The sequence below is a fragment of the Rhodnius prolixus genome, unplaced genomic scaffold (genome assembly GCF_049639745.1).
Source record: "Rhodnius prolixus isolate KJV_2025 unplaced genomic scaffold, Rpr scaffold_2, whole genome shotgun sequence".
Classification (NCBI taxonomy): Eukaryota; Metazoa; Arthropoda; class Insecta; order Hemiptera; family Reduviidae; genus Rhodnius; species Rhodnius prolixus.
The window spans coordinates 6,725,092-6,747,494 of record NW_027411592.1 but is presented as its reverse complement, the minus strand read 5'-3'; the positions used below and the strand labels follow the sequence as shown (position 1 = coordinate 6,747,494).

At 30.9% G+C, this 22,403-nt stretch overlaps 1 protein-coding gene across 16 annotated transcripts in view; it reads left to right on the top strand.

Moving 5' to 3' along the window:
• The window catches only part of Stacl (SH3 and cysteine-rich domain-containing protein), a 235,961-nt gene extending 216,299 nt beyond the window's left edge, over window positions 1-19,662 (top strand). For 5 of the 16 annotated variants that reach the window (XM_074117447.1, XM_074117449.1, XM_074117448.1 and 2 more), the window contains 10 exons: window positions 142-300; window positions 1,320-1,475; window positions 2,622-2,837; window positions 4,880-4,990; window positions 10,615-10,662; window positions 11,613-11,795; window positions 16,711-16,838; window positions 18,051-18,133; window positions 18,243-18,420; window positions 18,543-19,662. In XM_074117447.1, the coding sequence (XP_073973548.1) occupies window positions 142-300; window positions 1,320-1,475; window positions 2,622-2,837; window positions 4,880-4,990; window positions 10,615-10,662; window positions 11,613-11,795; window positions 16,711-16,838; window positions 18,051-18,133; window positions 18,243-18,420; window positions 18,543-18,644 (1,364 nt within the window). In that variant the 3' untranslated portion in view covers window positions 18,645-19,662. Of the gene's footprint in view, window positions 1-141; window positions 301-1,319; window positions 1,476-2,621; window positions 2,838-4,879; window positions 4,991-10,614; window positions 10,663-11,612; window positions 11,796-15,696; window positions 15,906-16,710; window positions 16,839-18,050; window positions 18,134-18,242; window positions 18,421-18,542 lie in introns of those variants that run through there. The other 11 variants (XM_074117456.1, XM_074117451.1, XM_074117455.1 and 8 more) reach the window with 11 other exon arrangements.
• Window positions 19,663-22,403: the final 2,741 nt, after the last annotated feature.

The window sequence follows — 22,403 nt, the reverse complement described above, 5'->3', positions numbered from 1 at the left end:
GCCTTTCAAAAAACTAGCAAAATAAATTAATTTTTTTAGGATTTTTTTAATTACTGCTTTATGCATTTATGCATTACTTTTCCAATAACCTAATAATTTACTACGTTAATTATTGCACTGTACATTTAATTATTATTTTAGGTCATACTCGACAAGGTCTTAAATGTCGACTTTGCAAGATGAACGTTCACATTGATTGCCAAGAACGAGCCAGCAAATGTCAAACTAAATCAAGACTATTAAGACGACAAAAATCTAGTTCAGAAATAGAGACTAGGACAAATCCAGGTGATGAAGAAGGTAATAAGTATAAGAATGTTATTAGTTTATTTGAAATAAACCTGCGTTACTGAAATGAATTTTAGCGCAGTCCAGTATAACCAGGTTATGGTTCAAATTCACAGCAAAATATATTATATTCTATTCTTAAATATTGTAAACTTATTGTATTTGCTTTGATTAATTTTACATGTAGTTTTATTATTTTTTGTTATTCCAACTCAATCCTCAAAAATATCCTATCGAGGCCTTACAATAGTTTCACGTTCAAGTCTAAGTACTTTCCAATGAATATGGTCGTCAAACTAAAATATGAAAATCTTTCATTGATTAAAATTTGTACCTCCGAACCGTTGGCTAATGCATTTAAAACATCAGTTTCTTTGATCTCAAGTCTTTCATCTGAAGAAGGCATGTCACTTCTTTGGCTTTCAGAGTGGTAAAATGCCATGATATTCTCAGATAATATAGTGACTAGCTGTTTTTATAAGCATGTTTGCCACTTCAATACTTAATTACTTATTTCATGACGTGTTAAATGTTATGGACTGCATCCTGTTAAAGTTAGGCTACAGAATAAAATGAAATTTAATTTTAGAATAAAAAATAATATGAAAAGAAATTTTTTTAAAAAGTAATAAATAAAACTAATACTTTTTTTAATGTTTGTGAAATTGCGAGTTTAAGTTAGCTTGAGATACATCTGGAGAAAACTTCAATTTTACAATAGAAAAGAACGCTCTCTTCAGGGGTGGGGGTCACTTTTTAGGGGGCACTTCTGTAGCGTTTCTTTAAACACATGCTTGTGTATTGCAGTGTTGCTTCTACCAAATTAGTGTCCTGGACGGGGAATGGAATTTCATACTTCACTATTAGCACTTTATCAATTAAATGAGGAAAACCTTCACACTTCAAGTGGAAATCTCCCTCTGGCTAGATCGCAATTGTACCAAATCCTATAAAAGAAGCTTTAATGTACTATTGATTTTATAATAAAATATAGTTTTTATGGCAAACAAGAATTTGGACTTGTCCGGCAGGTTTATTAGGAGAGTTTGGGCGCAGACCAGGAAGGTCTGTTTCTCCTGGGGGTACATCCTCAGGCGGGATTTCACCAGGAGGTTTCTCAACTGATTCCTTCAGGCCTCCACTTGCCAGGTCTGTGACGTTCAGGTCATCCACACCAGGAGATCCCGGTACTAGGATTAGTTCAATCATGTTATTGCTAATCGCTCGAAGTTTTCTAAGCTTTTACTGACATTTCCTGTATTGTAGTTCCGATACACAAAATAAGGTTTTATTAAATGAAATCCATAATTTCTGGGAACCAGCAATAAATGTTGCATTTAATGAAAATGACTTGAACTTAATGAAACAAACTCAAGATCAAGGAAATGAGAAAAACATTTCTTGTCTTAAGCTATTAATTAAAGGAATTACTATCACTTTAATTAAGTGCTCAATAATTTGCTCTAAAATTTTCACTGCCCTAACTAAATTTCATTCTTTTTTTTCTTTTTTTCTAAAAATTCACTGTACAAATATTTTTTCGCAATGAGAAAGTCAATTATATGTTCTTTTTTTCTTTTTAAGGCAGAAAGTTAATTGAAAAAATAATCTCCCCCATGGATTAGTTATCTTTAAAACTAGCTCTTAAGTTTCTGAATCTTATCAAGAGATCACATTACTATTACATCACATTACGGCTTAGGGCATCTTTAAAGAAAAATATTCCTCTTTCGACAATAATTAAATGACAAGTTTTGGTTAATATTGGGCTTTAGTATCCTAAGAAATCCATATACATTTGATTTATGTAAAACAAAAACTTCTAATTCTGTTGTTTTTGTTTGGAATTTTACCTGTTTGGTTATTGAAGTTCTACTATTTATTTTCTGCCGCTGGAAATTATTTAACAAAAGAGTATAGATAATACAGTAACTTGACTCTCTACTCAGAGAAAAGTTTTTTCAATTGGTTTTTTAAACTAAGAAAATTTAGGTAAGTTGTTGGTAGTAATGTGTGGGCGCCTACGGGCAAAGTAGGCTTGAATTAATAAGAGTGGAGTACACAGTGTTTGTGTTTTATACTAAACACTTAGTTTACGTAGTGTGACAACTATAAAATTATAGAAATGGTATTTGTACTAATGTAGTCGTTAAAGTCTGAAAATAAGAAAACTCTGTACTTCAGATGCTTACTATTCCTATTTAAGGAATCCTAAAATTAATTAAATTTAAAAATATAAATCAAGTTTATGATTATTTTAAAACAAAACTTAACCAAAAGGTATTATCTTTACCTGTGCATGGCTTTGTCGGTAACTCCTCCGATTGGTTCAGGAGGAGGGCTGCCGCCGTCGTCTACCAGGGAGGTCCTAGTTGACGGTGGTTTACGACCTGAGGATACCACTTACCAGGTTCTTAAGACTGCTAATGAGATCTCTATATCCGGTTCACGTGCAGGAAATATAGGTCCAGTTGAACAAAGGACTGGCCCAGTAGCAGGACGAAGATCCAATCATACACAACATCATCATCATCAATCGGCAAGTTCAGGTAACACGAAAATTATAGTGAGGCACAGTATAAAAGAGAGGTGATGATTCGGCTTGGAGGTTAGGTAGCTTTGTAAATATCCTCAGAAGATTTGATAGGATAGATGGATGAACAGAACCCTTTAAATGTGTTCAATTTATCAAGATAGGGTCTTGATATGATAAAAGATTACTTTTAATAGTTTTTTCAGTTATTTATAAACTAGAGTTTTGTCTTGGTATGGTACCATAATAGGTTTCCAATTATGCATCACAGACTAACTTATCAACATGAGGTCTAAATATTCGAGTTACAGGAGCTTACAAGTATTTTCAACAAATTGAACTGACGATTTGTTTTGTTTTAAAACAATAATTCACACTCTTAGGTAAGTAATAGTTTTTGAAAGAAGTAATTCACAAAACTTTTTTTAAACTCTGGATCAATCATTTACAAGATTCCTTTATAGCAAGACATTAGTTGTTATGAAACTTGTTACTCTTAATAAAAAACAAAGATGAAACCAACAATCTATGATACCACTTAACCTCCAGCCAAATGTAATAGTATTCAATATTATTTCGGCATGATCTTTATTTTATTTTTCTAATTATTTGTCTTCCAGTTTTAAATTTAACTTTAACCAAAACTGATAGGTGCATGTAAAGAATGCCTTTGTATTCGCTGAGCAAGTTTTAACAGCTTTTTTTTTAAGTAATTTTTGTAAATTTGCTAAGCTTGCCTTGGGGATAGATAATTTTCTATAATGTGATTTACTTCTCTATTTTTTTAACAATAAAATGTTTTATACCTATTGATAGTTTTAATATAATAATATGAATTTATTCAATATTTTTTGTATATTAAATTTAAGCTCAATACACTGCTTCTATTAAAAAAATAGTCAAAATATTTAATAAAAATAATAACCAATTACTGTAGAAAAGTATTTAAAGCACAATCAAATGAAGTGAGAAATTTTTTTGTGATAATAGAAATCGTTTTGGTGTTACAGTTATACGCCCTTTATGAACTATAAATTTTGTGTGTAGTATTTTTCAAGTTCACTGTAGGCTTTACATACAATAATTAGGTAAGGAAGAGCATTTTAAATTTTTTGTAAGGCATCAAGTGTTCAACAGTCCTTGTTCAATTGACTTGACTTTAAAAAACAAACATTTTGCTGTTTTAATTTATTCTTAATAACAGAAGTGCTCATAAAAAAAAAGTTTTTAACCCAAAATGGAAAAAGTCTGACGATTTTTAATCAAGACATTTTATTATTATCAAGGTATTATAATCTAATGGGGGAGAAACAGAAGTCTGTTCTTTTTACTCTTTATCCGCAAACCAAATCTAAACCGTTAACTGTGATATGTTAGCGAAAAATTTCTAATGAAGTACCCATTCTATTTTGTAGTTTATAATTATAATAGTAAAAAAAATTTACGCGATTTATAAAAATTTTTATATATTACTAATTAATGTAGAAGAAGGAGAAGGCTCTATTGAAGTACTGCCCAACTGTTCTGATCGAAATAAATTTTAGAAGGTGATAATGAGTTAAATTAAATAATGGAAAATGATAACCTACATTTCAAGTGTTCAGCTGTTCAAGTAAATTGTCATTTTTTAATTATAAAGAGAAAACGCCCAGACTTTTGTTATGAGTAGTTGCGCACCAAGAAAAATTGAGATTTTAACAGATTAGTAACCTGGGAATTATCACTCTGATTTAGGCTGTTACAATTAACTTTAATTTTTCTTCTTCAGTTGAATTTCTAATCGCCGTTAAGTAATTAATTATGCCGTTTATTTATTTTGGAAATACTAATCAAGGTACAAACTTGCAAAAATATTTTAAAAATCAATTAGTCATTCAGATTTTAAATTGATTTATTTTCTGTTCTTTTTTTAAGTTTTGTTATTTATTTAAATTAGACTAATAGCATTATAAAAGTTAGGAAAGCTTGGCAATAGTATTAGAAAATCCTAAACCAAATGACATTTGAATTTGTACATAAAGCAATAGATTTGACTAGATTTGTTTGAATATTGGGCAGAATACCAAGCATCAAGTGGGGAGAGTGGCCGCAGAAGGCGACTGTTTGGAATGAAGACATTCGGGATGTTTGGACCCAAGTCGGCAGATCGGTCCTCCTCGCTACCCGAAAGTAATAAATGCTCTTGTTTAAAACAAATCCCCGTGACTAACTGAACTGTTTATTCCTGTCTGTGGCTAAACGCTTGTATCCAAATAATTATGCATTTTTTATTCCCTTGTTTTTTAGTGTATTAATGTTCAGGATGTTAAACAAAAAATGATGAATTTCATGTGAGCATCAAATTTCAGCCAAATATGATTAGCATTCATTCTATTTTTATTATTTCATTTTTTATATTTAAAACAGTTGTGTAAGGACGCTTTGTTTAATTGCTAAACGGATAAATTGCTTTTTCAATTGGGGGACAAAAATTAAAATTTAAGAAATAGAAGAAATGTCCGTGTTGGTAAAACTTTTTCTGAACTTTCCGTATAATCCAGTAAATTCCTTAAAAGATTTTAATGTTGTGTTCAATGTTTACTGTAGCTTCTAAGCAAAGCAGATACCACGATTATTTTTCTGTGGGAAAGAATAAAGGCCTACGCTAATGGGCCCTTATAGCTACCTCGGAGATAAACATGAATTAAAAGTGGCACAGGATCTGTCCGAACAAAAGAACCCAGCCTAAGCTCTTCCACCATCAATCTGTTCTGACCAAATTTCCCAAACCTAATGTCGCCCCAAACAGTTCGACATGAGGTGAGTGGGAATTTCCAGTCAAGAATCTCAGTTGTGTCCGCAAAAACCCAGAACATCTTACTGGCCTATCCGCAACTGTAACTAGAATTTAGATGATCAATCTAAATCAATCTAACAATCTAAGGACTGGAATCTCGTCTGACACTTTTACTCAGTCATGCCGACAGCAGGATCTTCGCCAATGAAGAGAAGAAAGGCGGCTTTTATTTACCTACTTTCCTCAATTCCGTTGGCGTCCATTCTAGAAGTACATCCTTGACCAAAGTAACTTCTCTCAGCCTCTCGGAACATTTAACACCATCGAAGGCCTTCGAATTTACCACCAGCGTAGTCTAACTACCAAAGCGAGCAAATACAAATGCCTTTTTTTGTACCTGTCTATCCGAAATAAATAAATAAACCTCATCCTAAAAAAAACTTTAGCTATTCACCGAGTGGGGCCCTCCCATTTGATCGTTTCTCTCAAATAGGAAATAGACTGCACTCCTTCCGTTGATTCAGGTTACGTCTGAGTAACAGCAGAGATAATCATCATGTTTGGTTTATCAAAACTCCTCAGATGGGAACCTGTCGCTGTCAAAAATGATGAAAATTCTTCGTCTTCGAAACTGAATCTAATTTGAACTTATTGTTTTTCTCTCTTCGGTTGGAGATTTTCTTTTCACACACTAAACATCAAACACTTCTTTTGTAGGGGATCTCGAAACATGAAAAACCTAATGAAAACTCGATTTAAAAAATTAACACGTTGCGATGGTTAAGAAGAGGAGAAAGAAAAATTCAGTAGTAGGTTCTAGAAATTATTAGAAAAGTGTCTTCACCAAACTAGGAAAACGAACTGTTATAAATTATCTAATATGTATGCAAATAGCAGTTAAAAAATAAAAAGCTGCTTCACATGAATTTCTGAGCATGCTCTAAATCTAAAATAGCTTTACTCCAAAACCAAAACTACCTTCAAGTGGTATAGAAACCAAACTCCCGACTATTCCAAAAAATTACCTAATTTTAAAAGAATTATTTAAATGTTCTCAACTAATTTTTAGAGAGAATATATTAGGAAGACCAATGTGTATTGGGAAGCAGGCAGAAAGGATTAAGAAATCCCACACTAGATTTAGGCCCTTACAGTCGGTAAAGGCCGTAGGGGACGGTAGATGAACGATCATGAAAAAACTAGGGCGCGAAAAGATGATGGCAATCACTTTACTTTAAAGGTGGCCCGATCCCCAAAGAAAATCTCACGAAAAGAGTTGCTGAAACCCCGATTTGCCCGCTGTTCAACTTGGAGATTTGACATGACAATGTGTAGTTCTCTTTCCTGCTCTTGATGGCAGGAAGGTGGAATTTTAAACTTTAAAATGGTTTAAATTTTAATTATAATGGACGGCAAGAAGGAACTTAGCTGATTGGCCATCCTTGTAGGCGTTAATAATATATAATTCTGTTATGTTATTCTCGAAGTAATAACCTGTTCTTATTTTTAATTGTTTTCTTATTTGAGTTTTTTCTAAAGATTCGGTTTGCTTCTAGGCCATTCCCGAGAGTGAGATCAACAATTCATTAAGTTCTGTTTTGGAAAATAGGTGATTCATCTCCACCTTTTATTTGTACATGCTATATAATGTTTAAATTATCAGTAGAAATTAAATTAGTTTTCAATTTGAACGAAAGTGGGAAAATGTTATTTGAAAACTAAATTTCAAATAGCATTAGTTATTCTGGGGTATCAAGATCAAAAGAAAATTAAAAATATCTACTGCTCAATTTACATCTGTATATACCTGTTATCAGTCTATTCTGTTTTCGAGTAATGAAATTGTCAGCGAGTTTCTAAATATATAAAGAACTTTGTTTACCCTAGAGGAGATAATCAATTTTGTTAGAGATACAATCCAAATGAAAATATCTCAGATACAATCCAAATGAAAATATCACTTCACTGCCCTTCGAACCGAAAGGTAAACCAAAGCTAGAAAGGATTTAAGGCTTTCATATTCCTTCTGCACTTTTCTTGTCGGTTTTTTTTATCTTTAAACATGAAATAAGTTCTTACAAATATGCAATACGTTGTTTTTTCCTTTGGTAACTTTACGAATGCAAAAAAATTAACAAGATTTATTTTGCTTGTGCGACTAACGTAGAAATAAGGATGAAATAATATAGTTATTCACTTTATTTTATTTATTTTTATTGCGGTTATTGTTTTGCAAAATAAAGGTGAGCACATCAACTACGCGGCGGGCACGCGGCCATTCGGGCAGCCTCTAGTGCTCTCCCCGCCCACCACCCCATCCAGCGGTCCAGATACCCCCAGTCCACGCACACCTAAAAGGTCGCCATGACTTTGGAGGCTCGCACCAAATCACCGGAGTGTTCTGTAATTTAAGGTTTTTATTTTCTCCAATATAATGATAACGAAACTAAAACAACAAAATTGTTTGAACTTTATTCAACATGTTTCCTCAATACCTTTACAATAATTTAGAAATTATGTTATAAACTTCTGTTCCATACTGTGATAAAATGACACTTTTATTATACTTTAGTTTTATTTTCACCTTGCTACAAATTTGTTATCTTTTAATTTTATTTATGTATTATTGTTTTAAAATAAATTTTATTTTGATTTACTAATCATTTTGATGTTTTAAAGAGTAAAGAAGTAAGTTGCTTTAAATTTGTGTTGTGAGTGCTACTTGTAGCTACCGGTAAGATGAAGCAGTAAAGAGTGAAGTGGGAGCGGTAGATGGAATGTTCGGAGCAGTTTTATACAAAAACAAAAAAATAATATAAATAAAATATTAAATAAAACAAATAATGTAAATTCAACAATAAAAAGTTTAAATCTTTTTACGTTAGTTGTCAGAAATACTCCTCCTGCTTATGATAAAAAGAAATAGGGACACAAAAAAATTATCCATATTACTCACCCTTCAAATTTATCAATCCTTATTCATCCACAAAAATTGTTCGCATTCTGAAAATATTATTTATTTTTCCACATTAACGACTTGAAAATAGTGTCAATGCTGTTCACTAAATGTATTCTACAGTCAGAGGTTAAAATCAATTAATGTGTTTTTTTTTTTTTTAGATTGAATTAATTTTATTTACTAAGAAAAGATAGGTTGAAGACAAATTAAATGAAATAAAGTCATAAATTAATGGTGGAAAACTTGATGAAACATCTCGGGCTTAGTTATTTACAAATATACTTATTGTATTTTCCTAATGAGCATGTCGTTAAAAATACGTGGATAATTGTAATTTAAATATTTAGACAAGATTAACTCTTGTTTCTCTGAATAGATTTATTTCGACTGTTAGAATTGGTTTTTGAGATGAAATGAATTATCATCTAAAACGGATTTGAGAACTAAGTTATAATTACCGAGTGTAAAAAGATTTTGCTTACTGTTTTGGGTTATTTATTGTGTTTTACCCTCAGTGATTGGAGCTGGCTGGAGCTTTACATATGGATAAGTCATATTCTCTTACAATAACCAATTGACTCAATGTCTGATGCTGGATAGAAATAAATTTGGAATTAACGAAAACAAGGGCGAAGTTCGTAAATCTTCTACGATATTGTTCTACATGGCAAAATAACCACAGTTATATAATAGCATCTACTAATAGTTGTACTGAAACTTCTAGGAAACAGTTTATTTTGCACTTCTCTTTAAAGTTTGAAATGATATAGAGATATAACTAAGCGAATTATTATTTACTCTCATAGAAATAAGTGTCTGTTAGAAGTGACGATAGAGTGCATATTATTATTTAATTTCAAACTTTACATTTTACATTAGATATATTTGAGAAAACAGGAATTCCCAAAGTGCCATTTGAAAAAGTATATAGCAGGTTATTCGATTACATATGTATATATATTTAAAACTAAAAATATATATTTAAACGATAAGTCCTAATCATATAGATAAATTCTACGACTACTATTTTTGAAAAGGTTTCCGAAAAATAAACCAGGAAAGCTTATACTTCTATTGTATTCAATTTAAAGATAATTCACTTCATATTTTGACAATCCCATTATTTTTTCATTTAGTTTCAAATCGAATTATGATATCTGGTAAAGATCACTTTTTTTCTAAGATAAGAAGTTCTGGATTCTGATTCGTTTCTTTATATAAGATTTTTGTATTATTAAGCCTAGTGTAATAGTTTTCTTACAGCATGAAAACTCGCTTTCATGACTGCCTTCATTATTATTTTTAAAAAATAACTTCAAGTTATCAACAACAAGTATATATCTATCAATAAGAATTTTATGCTTTCTGATGCAGCCCTAAAAACTCATTAAGATTATTAAGAAATTCTTTCTAAATTCATGCACCCACTGATCTCCAAAAATCTTTGAACATTTGAAAATATAAGATCAAAATTGAAATTTCGGAGAAATTATTCCAGAAACGTATAAATTATGTTGTCGTCAACTTTGCGAGCATGTTTCTTCTATTGCGCAAAGTCTTAAACAACTACGTGAAGTTTAGACGACTTTATCAGGCTCTTTTTGCACTTATAAATATAATTTTGAATTTCTGTAAATTTAATGTTCTATATTTCTTATATTACTGTCTTTTAATTCTCTTTTACTCTCCAGTTAATAGGTTTTAATAGAAACAACCTTACCGATTCCTCTCGATTGGAAATCCTTTATAAAACCCTTCAAATCGATTTAAAAATTACACGTTTACAAATTGAATTAAATTTTAAAAATAAGATAGAATTTGCATCTTGTGAAAAAACCGATTGTTTTATCATTAATGTTAACGATGTAAAAATGGGATACATATTGAGAACTTTTTGAATAACATTCTGAAATTTAATTTTAAAAGCACAAACTGTCTAAAATAGAATACGTTGAAACTTTGTTTTAAATTTATTATTACTAACAGTAAAACTAGAAATTCTGCCTCAGAATATAATTTTTATCTTTGTTTTCCTGTATAATTTTTTTCTAAATGCAGGTCTTCTCTACATGGACTGGTACGAGTCTACCTCTTCTGCCAAAACCGGTAATTAATTGTGAAAAACAAAAACAACCTTAATATAGCAGAAAACCTTTCCACGTTGAAGACCTTATATTGAATATTTTACTTGCTCCTAGAGAAAATCCGCAATTAATTCAAGTTTTATTAATTTCTTAAAAGACATTTGTGGAATTTTCAAGGTAGCATGTGGAAATGAAATTACCTTACCGTAAAAGTTGTACATTTTATATTGTTTTGTGCTGTCTGATTAAACTTAGCACCCCTTGTCATCAGGCTGTTTTGTTACTGCCGAAATTATGATTATTTTATTTTTTAAAAAAGGGGTAAAATTATTCTTGCATGTTATTGCATGCTTTGTAGAAACTATATTCAATTGTTTAAAATTTATAGTTTTTTAAAAATGGATCCTTTGAATGGATGGATTTCTCAATTGCAAGGTTTTTCTTTATTTCTGTTTTCTTTTTTTTGGAACAGTTTAATGACAAATTTAGTGTGCAGTTTTTTATTTCTGTGTAAGTTCAAATGGTTTGCTTCGTTGCTCGTTATAATAGGAATGGTAATGGCATCCTCGTTCACTAAACAAGCTCTGATTCTTTTCTATAAACTGATAAACTATAAATTCTAGATAATTCAAGATAAATAATAAATATTAGTTTGAATAGAGCTGAAATTTCTATACTTTCTTACCATTCTTATTATCTAATTTCGTGAAGTTTACATTACTGCAAATTCTAGGATATATTATTAATAGACTGCAATTTCTTAACTTCCTTATTTTGTCAAAATTTGCACATCAATGCACTTTGAATAAAAGTAAATTTTATATATAACATATATATAGAACGTCGTGTCCAATATTTCTTTATTAAATGACAATTCACACAATATTTAGTAGTTAATATGGTGCGCACTATGAACGAGATAGAATTTCTAATATTCTGTAGAGCCCAAGCATCTAACATTGGTATTTACAGCGCCGCATAGCCCACGAAGACAGAAGCTCAACCTGAGAATGAAGTCTCTGTCGTTGGACTCGCCAGAATCTACGGAACACACTCAGAGAAGGAGGCCAGGCGGTACGGCTCATGGCTCTGCACATGGTTCTGCGCATGGATCTTCTCATGCATCCAGCCACTCATCTTCATCAAGGTTGCAGTGTACGTGTCCTCTGAACAGTTCCTATCTATCATAACCGTTATTACTTTGCAATAAACTATACATATTTTTGACTTTATACGTTGTTTTTAGCATCAAGAGGTTAATATGTCGTATTATATTTGTTATTAAAAACACAACAGTGTAATTTATGCACAAGCAAAAAGTTTCATTATACTAAAGTCGATTTAAAAATTTCCAATCAAATTCAGCTTAATGCACAGGTTGATACATTTTTGCATAGAATTCCCATTTTTATTGCAAAACTTGCCGTGGGATTGCTTAACTAAGTTTTGTTATAATTTTTTGTGAAGAGGTAGCAAGCTCGAATTCCCCCAAAGAACATAGTTCGCGTAAACATGTAAAAACTTAAAGGAAAACAGCAAAAAGTGTGATCAAGGATATGTAATCACATAACTCAATCAGTTTCTTGCTCTATTTTAGAAACTGTTCTAAAGGTGTTCCATTATAAGAAAGATATGTAAAACCTCATAAACTAAAGTGTCTATTAAAGAGTTCAAATGGCTTAAAAAAGAGGTCTGTGATTATCTAGGATAATCACAATCCTGAAGGTCATACTAAAATAGTACTTTAGAGTAACATTCAAAGCGCAGGAAAATATATTTGGCGCAGGAGTAAAAAAATTAAATGGAAACGCCCCGACAAGAAAACGACTTTAGGTACTTCTTTCGGCTTCAATACATTTGACACGTCTTAACACGAGTTAACTCATCTCATCAAAAATTATTAAAAGCATAAAGTGTACTTTAAACATACCCGGATTTATCAATGGCTAAAAAACTACTTTGATCGTGAGGAATAAGGAAAAATGACTATATTTTCCAGAACATCTATTTGAAAGTATGCTTGTAATGCATATGTCAAGAGTAGAACCTAGATTTATATTGTATTTGCTTATTCTTGAAATGCAATTGTTATTAATCAGTTAAATCAGATATAAGTCTATTACCTTGTTCAAGCATATAAACTAAATAACGAAGTGTTTATGCTACTTTGGATTGTAAAAAAGTCTAGTAGGAATTGTTATTTTCTAAAAAATTGAATTAATTCTTAAAATGCTTGATATACAACTTCATAATAAATTGGTATTAATTAACTTGAACAAAACATTTACTATCTAATTCTAAATTGTCCCCATTGATTCTAAACTGATTTCACACATGATCCTCTTCGCAGAACGTAAACAATTAGACATAATGTGGCTTTCTTACTTTCCTTCTGAAATCAGACGTAAGTATATGTGAAACAATTCTTAAAAAAATAATAATAACCATTTGGAAGGTCTAGAAGGAGTGTTGGGACTTTGGTCATAAACAAACAAAAATTACAAACTAATGTAGCAAGAAATTAACTGGGAGCATGACTTCATGAACGAACATTATTTACCTAGAAATAAAAATTAAAAATATGAAAAGAAATGAACAAAGACCATTCGAAAAATATTGAAATATTTTAAAAATTTTAAGAGAAATTCGCTCATAAAGGATTAAAGAATTGAATAAATAAATGTAACTAAAATAAAAATAAACATAATGGGTGGAAGACAAAAAAAAAAAATTATATAAGTGAATCTGAACTAAAGATTCGGTATTTGCAGAAGTTTATAGAGAAAACGATTTTTATCAAAAACAAGAAACAATTTTAACAACGCTTAAGTTTCTCTTTAAGGAGACTAAATTATTTCAATGAAAAGGGAAAATAAGAAAACGGATTGATTCTCTTGGGATTTACAGAATTCGCTACATAAAAATTCTCATCCTTGGTAAGTGCGTTAATTAATTACACTTCCGACTGATTTTGTCAGTGAATTACTGATGTTAGGCTAGTGGAATTTATGCCTTAGGAAACCAAAAGCAGAACATCTTGTTTGTTTGAAGTTACCCAAAGTTTAGAACTTGAACGAAATAAGCCTAACAGGAAGTTAGACAAATTTGCTAGCTTTAAATTAATAAAGTTGCCACTTAAAGTTAAGATATCGATTTCTTTATTCATTGAGACATCAAAATTTGGAGGTTAACAAAAATAGTCTTCTAAACCCTATAGGGTACACATGATTAGAATGATTTTTATTCATTATTTTGGAAGGATCATGTCCTTAGCTACCCATGTTCTAACTAGTTAGCCCTCAAAAACATTTTGTTATTTGTTCGTATTGTTACACCAGCATTTGAAATGCTATAAGTAACATTGATATTGCTGAATGCACACTTAAACATACCGATGATCACTCCGAGAAGAGAAGCTCCTAATTACTCCCGTCACTCGACGATGAAGTCGCAAAGCTACTGGGGTTATAACCGCCTAGGAGAGTTTTCTAGGTTAGTGGAAGTACATCATTACTAATATTTTGCCAAATAAATAAAAAGTAGCCGCATGCTACTTTTAAAATCAGCCATGTACCCACCGCAGCAAATAATTGTGGCCGTCTTATTTTTAGTTGTGGTTCTTTGAAAAACAATAAATTTGTTGATGGACGTAGAAATTACCCTCCTTTGTTATTTCTGAAAATGTATATTTTTTATATTTAATTTTCCTTTAAAGTAACCCTATACATTCTTATATCTTTAAAGAAGTGCTTTCGAATGTACTTTCGCATTCTTTGAATCATCAACCGTCTTTCAGATTTGTTAGAAAGCTCTTATCGAGCTTTAGCAGGGTGAAAGTGCTTGATTTCAAAAAAGTATGGTTTAGCTACTCGTTATTGGAGTCGTTTTTGCGATAATTGCGTAAAACGGAAAAATCATTTCGTTTGACTTTCGGCTTTGTTTCAAATTTCAAACTTTACTTTCACATTTAATTCTTACTTTTATTATTCTGTGTAGGTATTGAAACCGTAAATTGGATTAAAATGACACATTGGACGAAGTCTAACCACCACCCTTTCCTCGAAGTGCCTCAAGTTTCCTGAGAAAATAAAAGTCATTGATCTCCGAGCAAACAATTAGTGAAGCAAGTTTGAAATAATCTATTTAACCCAATTTAAAAAATTGCAAAAAAGTTTTATAACGATTCAGTAAAATGGGTCTACTGGTGGTTCGATTTTGTCAGAAACTCATTAGGTGCACCGTTCTCTGGCAGTTCCTGAATTAAATATCCAATTTGAACTATTTTCTGTTCACGAGTTTTGATGATTACTTACAAACACTAAATCTATGAAATTATTTTATAATATATTCATAATAAAAACCACTTTTTCCTTTTTTATGGACTTCAAATCGTGTATTCCCGCCGGTGGAAACTCAAAACCTAAAACTGCACAATAGCAATACTTCCTCTTGTAGTAAACTGAAGAAGGAATTTCTTGAATTCTCTGGAAAAAATTATTTGAAAGTACTAGAAACCTAGCCCAATATACTAGCAACTAGAAATTAAAAATACTTCAAGAATGTGTAACTAGCTGCTTATTATTGCAATTATTCCAATGTGCCTTCTATGTTTGAATCGAGCATTATTGGATGTGAAAAAAATATATTTGAGCGCATGGTCATGTGAAATTGAGTGAGTGTGTATGGAAAAAGGTAATAATAATAATAGCAGGGAAGGCTTACTGGTTAGCAGATTGGATTCCCTAGGGAGACCCCGGGCGCAATCCATCTGCTTTTCGTTTGCATTTCTCTTCCTAAGAGCTCCTTGTAGTTCCCTGTTCGGTGATGGTCAGTGTTGCCTGTAACGAGAGAGCATTTTCCGGAAGCTGGCAGGGTACTAAAAAAGGTTCCGGGCGTTAATGATCACAGATTTTGATTCGCTACCAGTTCCTATGACGACATTTACTGGATTTTAGAAAATTATTTACTTTTTGTTAGATTTATTATTCTCTTATACCTTCAAAAAAGATTTCCATTTTTTTTTTTATTTACATCCTTAAGTGGGAATATTTTACAGCAGCTACACCGCCCCAGCACATCCAATCAATGCCAAGAAGACGTCAGCTGCCACAGAATGAAGTATTCAAAACCTGCGGCTATTGGTCAAGTAGCTCTCCAAACGAAATGTTTAATATAGTTTGAATATATCCATACATTAGATGTAACAATCTAATAGTCCTAGAAGCTGTAGCTGCAATTATTAGAGGACAAGCAGAATTGAACCTTGTAAATTACTTTAATTATTTGTATTATGATGTAATGTAGTTTTTGCTTTAATTGGTTAACAGTGAATTGGTAGCCATGTAGAGTAAATTTATTTATCCATTATTATCTTAGATATATATACATAAATATATATCTAAAAATAATTATTAATACTACAAGCTATTTACCGTTATGTTTACGGTTGTTTACGAAGCATGCTTGCGATTTATAAAAAACTTTTAATATTTGAAAACATAAGGAAGACTATTTGAATACAAATAAAATTAATATTGTTTTAATTTATTAATTTTTTCGAACATGATGAAAATTAATAAAATGATGTTTATCTACTTAAATAGGCAATGAGAAGCAAATAATTAGTAAGTGTCAAAGATACAAAAGAAAAGGAAACAAGCTTGCGATATTTAGAATAGTTGGTAGATTGTTTAAGGCGCAACTTTGTTTAAAATTAAATAATGTGATAGAAATTTAATGTAGCCTAATTGATTTTATTTTTGCATGGGCCCTCCAATTCGTAATCTATTTTTGAAGAAAACAATGGAATTATAAGAAATAATTTAGATTTTTGACGAAAGCTGTGTTAAAATTCCCTTTTCAATTAATACAAAAATAATTACTTAAAGTAGCTGGTAAAATGTGATGATAAAATGATAGTGAATTTATTTTTTTCGTAACGTTTCATTTGTATCCTTTTATTATATTCTAGGTGTATGATGCTTACCGCTAGCATGCTTCTCTTTACAACCATATTAGACAGAAATGAATTTATTTAATTAATTAAATGAAATAAATGATCTTGTTACAGCCCCTTCCAGTCCCGTGCATTCCAGGAGATTATTGTCAGCAAGAAATATGAGAATGAGCTCAGTTGAACTGCCAGATGACAATGAAAAGTCAGTGTCCAGCGCCAGCACTTCTCCTTGTCCCTCACCAGTAAGTAACACGAGTTTACGACTTTTTTCCCTGTAAGAAATATTGTGATCGACATACGTATAACTTTAACTTTAACTCGTATAACTTTTCGCTGTAGTTCTTGTTCTCAAAATCCACCGAATGAAAAAATAAGATTGACTTTCTGTTTCTCATTAGTCACATTTAAATTAACGAATTTTTGACAGATGCTAAATTTTACAGACTGTGCATAATTATTCATAAATAAATAACTTATTTTTATAAAAAAAATAAGCCTGCCATAAATTATAATTTAGTAATAAATTACAATAACTAAATGGTAGGTACTCTAATCACTAAATTGCTGATACCAACACGATAAAATTCTGAAATCAGTTATTTATGTAAATTCATGCATCTCAGAACCTTAAACTCATTGTTTTCGGAAAATTCTTAAAATAAGTATTTGTTTCAATTAATTAATTTTCATGCCAAAATTTTAAAAAAATATATCAAATTGTTCAATTTCGGAAGTATCATTTTTTAAGTGAACATGTGATATATATGTACTGTGGGTGCGCTTGTAAACTACCAGGGGTCCCGAAAAGGGCGTTAAACATCAGACCATATCTTTTCCACGAGAGCCAGCCGCGTTAGAGAAATTCGATGACAAAAATTTGGATCTTTACTAGCTATACAATGATTTCTAAATGGCCTAGGACACTGATTTGCGCACAGGGCTGAGTATGTTTTAAAATACCTGCAAGTGCGAGTATGATTAGACTGGTGAATATGAAATTAACTAAAACCTTAGCAAGAGAATGGGTACAAGTTGATGAATTCTCAGTAAACATTGGTTAAGATAAGCAACCTCTTAACCCAGTCTCATCTTTCTTCTTCAACTCGGTGCTGGGAATGGCAATAAGGAAAGTAATACTCAGTGTCGGAGGCATTATATATAACCGATGTAGCATCTGGCCAACGCAGATAAATTGCTTTTTACTAGGTCTTCCATTATTTGAACATTAGTTTTGATTAATAGTATATTTGTCCATCTGAAAATTTTGCATGTACGTGTAAGAAAGCTAAGCTACTCTTTGATAGAGAAATGAAACTGTATTGTCAGACCAAAAGGTTCTATGCTAAAAAATAAATTACCTTGGCTATACTCAAAATTGTTAGTTATACTAATTCATTCAAATTCAAATTATTTTACCTAAAAATAATATAATAATAATAATCTGCATTTTTCAGAAACCTCACAGACTTCTACCTACAAATTTATATGTAGTGTTGTACAATTTCAAGTCCAGGCATTCAGATGAATTGGATTTAAAGTGAGAACTTTATAAAATAAAAGAGAAAATATTTCATTGTTGCGTAGCTAATTTAAATTTGCAGTGATAATTTTTTTAAAAAATTGAATGAAAACAAAAAATGTCGTAGGGCTGGATACAAACTGACTGTAATAGATACGAGCGATCCAGACTGGTGGCGAGGTAAATGCTTAGGCCGGGTTGGATATTTCCCCAGCAAGTATGTCGCAAAAGTGCAACCGGGAGAAAGAGCTTTACAAGTGACTCATAATCTTCAAGTAGCCGACTGCACACTGCTCAGAGATCAGGTTAGTCTTGTCGCTGCCTTAAAAACATCTATTTTTACTAAATAAATTATAAAAACATGTTTTTATATTTACTTTTCTATGTTTCTATTCATTTGTACTTTATTTTATTTATTTATTTTCAGATTGTTATTCAAATAGGCGAGGAGGTAGATGGAATGGTGATGATCAGATCTGGTGATAATCGACAAGGTGTATGTCCAGTCAAGTATTTGACAGAGGTGTGACAGACGAGATCAGTGTGTCGAGCGGCCAGCCTTATGTCGCCGACCAGATGGTTCGATAAATACATACCAGAAATCAATAATAATCTGTATTGTCCCTACAATAATAATTATCAACAATACCAGCAACAACAGCAATTACAACAACTGCAGCAGCAGCAGCAACAGTCACAGCAGTTTCTACTGCAAACTACAAAAACTGATTTTTTAGCGGGCGCTAGAAACTTTAGGATTGCTATACCATCATCATTTCGCCCGTTAGGAATGCCGACATCTACCAGAATGGAAGCTACTGTTGCGCCGATGATATCTCCTATGATAGTGGGTGGATGTGCAGGAAGAGTAGTCAGAAGACCCCGTAGTATGAGAAATTTTACTTCACTGTCTAGGCCATTACTTATCGGCTAAAGTTCTTACCCTTAATATACTATCTTATTGTCCTCATATATATTTCATAACGTATGTTATTTATTGTTTCAGAATATACATAAATAACCTTACTTATTCTAGTAATATTTGCCTTGGCTCCAAATATTTCCTCTAATTTCCCTTTTAAATGTTATTAGATTGTATTCAACAATTAAAAAAAAAAAATTGAATTATTTTTCAATCCAGAATAGAGCTCGGATTGCCTTTTGTAGTATATTTTTGGATATTCGCATAAAAAGTTGTACGATTTAACAAAATAAAACCTGAATATGACCTTACTCCAATACAAAGCTGCTTACTAAGAATTAAATGCGTATATGATTGCGTTTCTTAGTCTGAATTCTATTTATTTTTTTTAAAATAATATTTAATGTTACAAATGTGTTAGCATTAAAATTTGATGTTACAACGTTTCAAGTGCTGCGTTGGTCAATACGTTTCAGGCTTCGAGAAAGAGTTGAGATAACTGAAAAAAACAAACAAAACAAAAACAAAAATGAAGGATAAATACATAGAAGAGGCACTTTCTCTTTGTTAAGAACAAGAAAATTCTGCTTAAAGAAGACATAACATAATTTAAGTGAAATGAAAACCAAACAAGTGTGAGCGCTTGTCCGTCCTAACGACTCTAGAATAAAAACTTATTATAAACGTTAAAATTTCAGTATTAACTGGATATTAAAACGCCTGATAATTTATTAAGTCTGGAGGGAAAAAAATATAAAAGGCGATGAGAGATTTCAAATGTAAATAGACTGTCTCTAAGATGAGCTCAGTAATTTATAAGATTAAGTGATTAATTATGAAGTATAAGATGTAATACTTTGATTGACAGCAATCAACTCTTTATATTTTATTGTATATATTTAAAACAAATTGGTTCTAGCTGTGATTTATCATGATTCACATTGTTTGGAGTAATGTTGCGCCGCAAAGAAAGTACTAATTTTAGAAAATGTTAGTTTCATTTTTATGTATTGTACGTCATACTCAATATATTTTAATATTAAACAAAATAATAAAAATAATGAAGTAAATCTGTCGTACATTTACAAGAAGAAAAGTCTGCTATTTATTTCTTCCAAACAAAATATTTAAATATGTAATTAATCAAAAAAATATTTCACAAAATTTGTATAAGTGCACACAGCGTGCTCAAGGTTTATCTACAAAACAGTTACTGCTCTAAAGATGTATTTAAAAACTAAAATGTTAGTTAATACTATTTAATAAAGAATTGAATTGATAGTAATGATAAGTAATGCTAGATCAATAAGCGATGTCTTAAAGATAATTTTACCTATAAGTCTTCTTACATTTCTTTAATTACCTTATTTTTCTTAGAGAAATTTAAAAAAATACATACTTCAGCCCCTTGAACAACAAACAAATTACAATTTGCTCTAATTAGGGGCCACTAAATATTTGAATGTTGTCTGTTTAGATGTCATTATTCTTTCGTTGTGCATTAGTTTACAAGTTTTTTCTCCATTTTTATTTTTTATTTTTTCTGAGAAAAAGTTAAAAAAAAAAAATGAAACTAGAAAATTAAATTCATATTCATAAATCATTTCGTTGTTTGCACTTATCAACTTATTTAATGTAAATATAGATATGTTTGAGCAATAGAATTTTGGATAACCGTAATATTAAATATTTGCATGCATAATTCCTCAGAATGACAGGGTTCCTCTTTTTTTATATAAAATAAAAAATGAGAAAGAAAAACTTATTATTTCCTTTTAAAAGTAATTTTTAAAAAAAAGTGAAGGACCAAATAATTTGCCTTTTTCCGAATAATCTATTGCCCAAAATTTAAAAATAGAAATTTATGCATATAAAAAAAATAAATTATTAACTACAAATGTTTTGAATTGTTTAAAATATATACAGAATTAATGTATTAAATAATTATAAGGTATGAAATAACTGTGACAAATATAGTTGAATTAAGACGCTTAATTCATTGTGAATTGATTAGACAAGGCGATGGAATGAAATAGTTACCTGCAGAATTATGTACTGTTATGAACTTCTTTATCTTCGTTGCCGATGTCTTATTCTTTCCATTTATCGATAACAAATTAATTTAATGGAATTAGGTTGGATCGGACCATATATTTATGGGTTTACATAATTTAAATTCAAATTCATTAGAATCATCTTTCCTCTCCAACATTCCCCACAGACTATTTGAAGAAGAATGCAACAACAACTAAGTTTGTTATCAGCTAAGGTTTGGAAAATTTGCTGGCTAATAATCTTGCACCTCCCGTGCAAAAGTGCAGGTCTTTTATGCTGCGTCCTTCTATATCATATTTGCACAGGGTTGTGAGAGAAAAGAATCAAGAAAGAAAATCCAGCAGTTCTTTGGGAAGAAATTATTCTCTTCGCATTTCTCTTTGAAAATGATCCTATTGGGACAATGCGTGACCTCTTTTAGCTGAGAAAAATGAGTGCCCAAAAGTCATCTTCAAGTGAAATTGGTTAACTTCCTCATAGAAAAGGTAAATTTAGGATTGAGATAGTGATTAAAGTAGAGGACGTGTTAGAGAAAAAGTATGAGAAAGAAGAATACTAATCATTATCTGTCAAGTGTTGGTTGGTTGGATTTTGAAATTAAGGGTTGAAGTTTTAAACCTCTAATTAAAGCCCTCCTCAGAGGATGAAACTATTTAGGGTACAGTGCGCAATATGAAAACTCCAAATGATCCCTAAAACATTCTAGAGGGTTCCCCTATATCAACTTAGTTCATGCAGATGGTTTTCCAATGTCCATTCTTATCTGAACAGCATTTGAAAGCATTACTTGAGAGAAAAACTTGGCGCTATAGGATTATTATGAGTTTAAATAATATTTTAAAACATTGTGATTCGTCAATTGTAAATAGTCATTCAGTATTTTGGTTTGGATGTAATAAAATCACTATCGTTATTTTTCATTTTCACGTCATATTATATTGCAGTCTTTTTCTTTTCACATTTTACACTGTTTACTTTTCTTTCTTTTTTTCATACGATTTGGCTGTGATCCTAGATTTTTTTTTTTTTTTTGCTAAAGTACTTTATTAGCATGTGCGGATATATAAATAAGTATATATATTTTTTTTGTAACGCTATTTCTCCCACTTTTATATTTTTGAGTTAATTCTGAGAATATTTTATCTTGAATTACTTTTCGTTTAGTATTTAATAGAATTATTAAACAATGAAGACGATTTAAACAATGTAAATTATTACGGCAGAACGTAATTACCATGTTTATAAGTACATACTTTTTCTTATTGATAATTGTACCTTTAATTTTTTATATTACATTTAAATAAATTTACA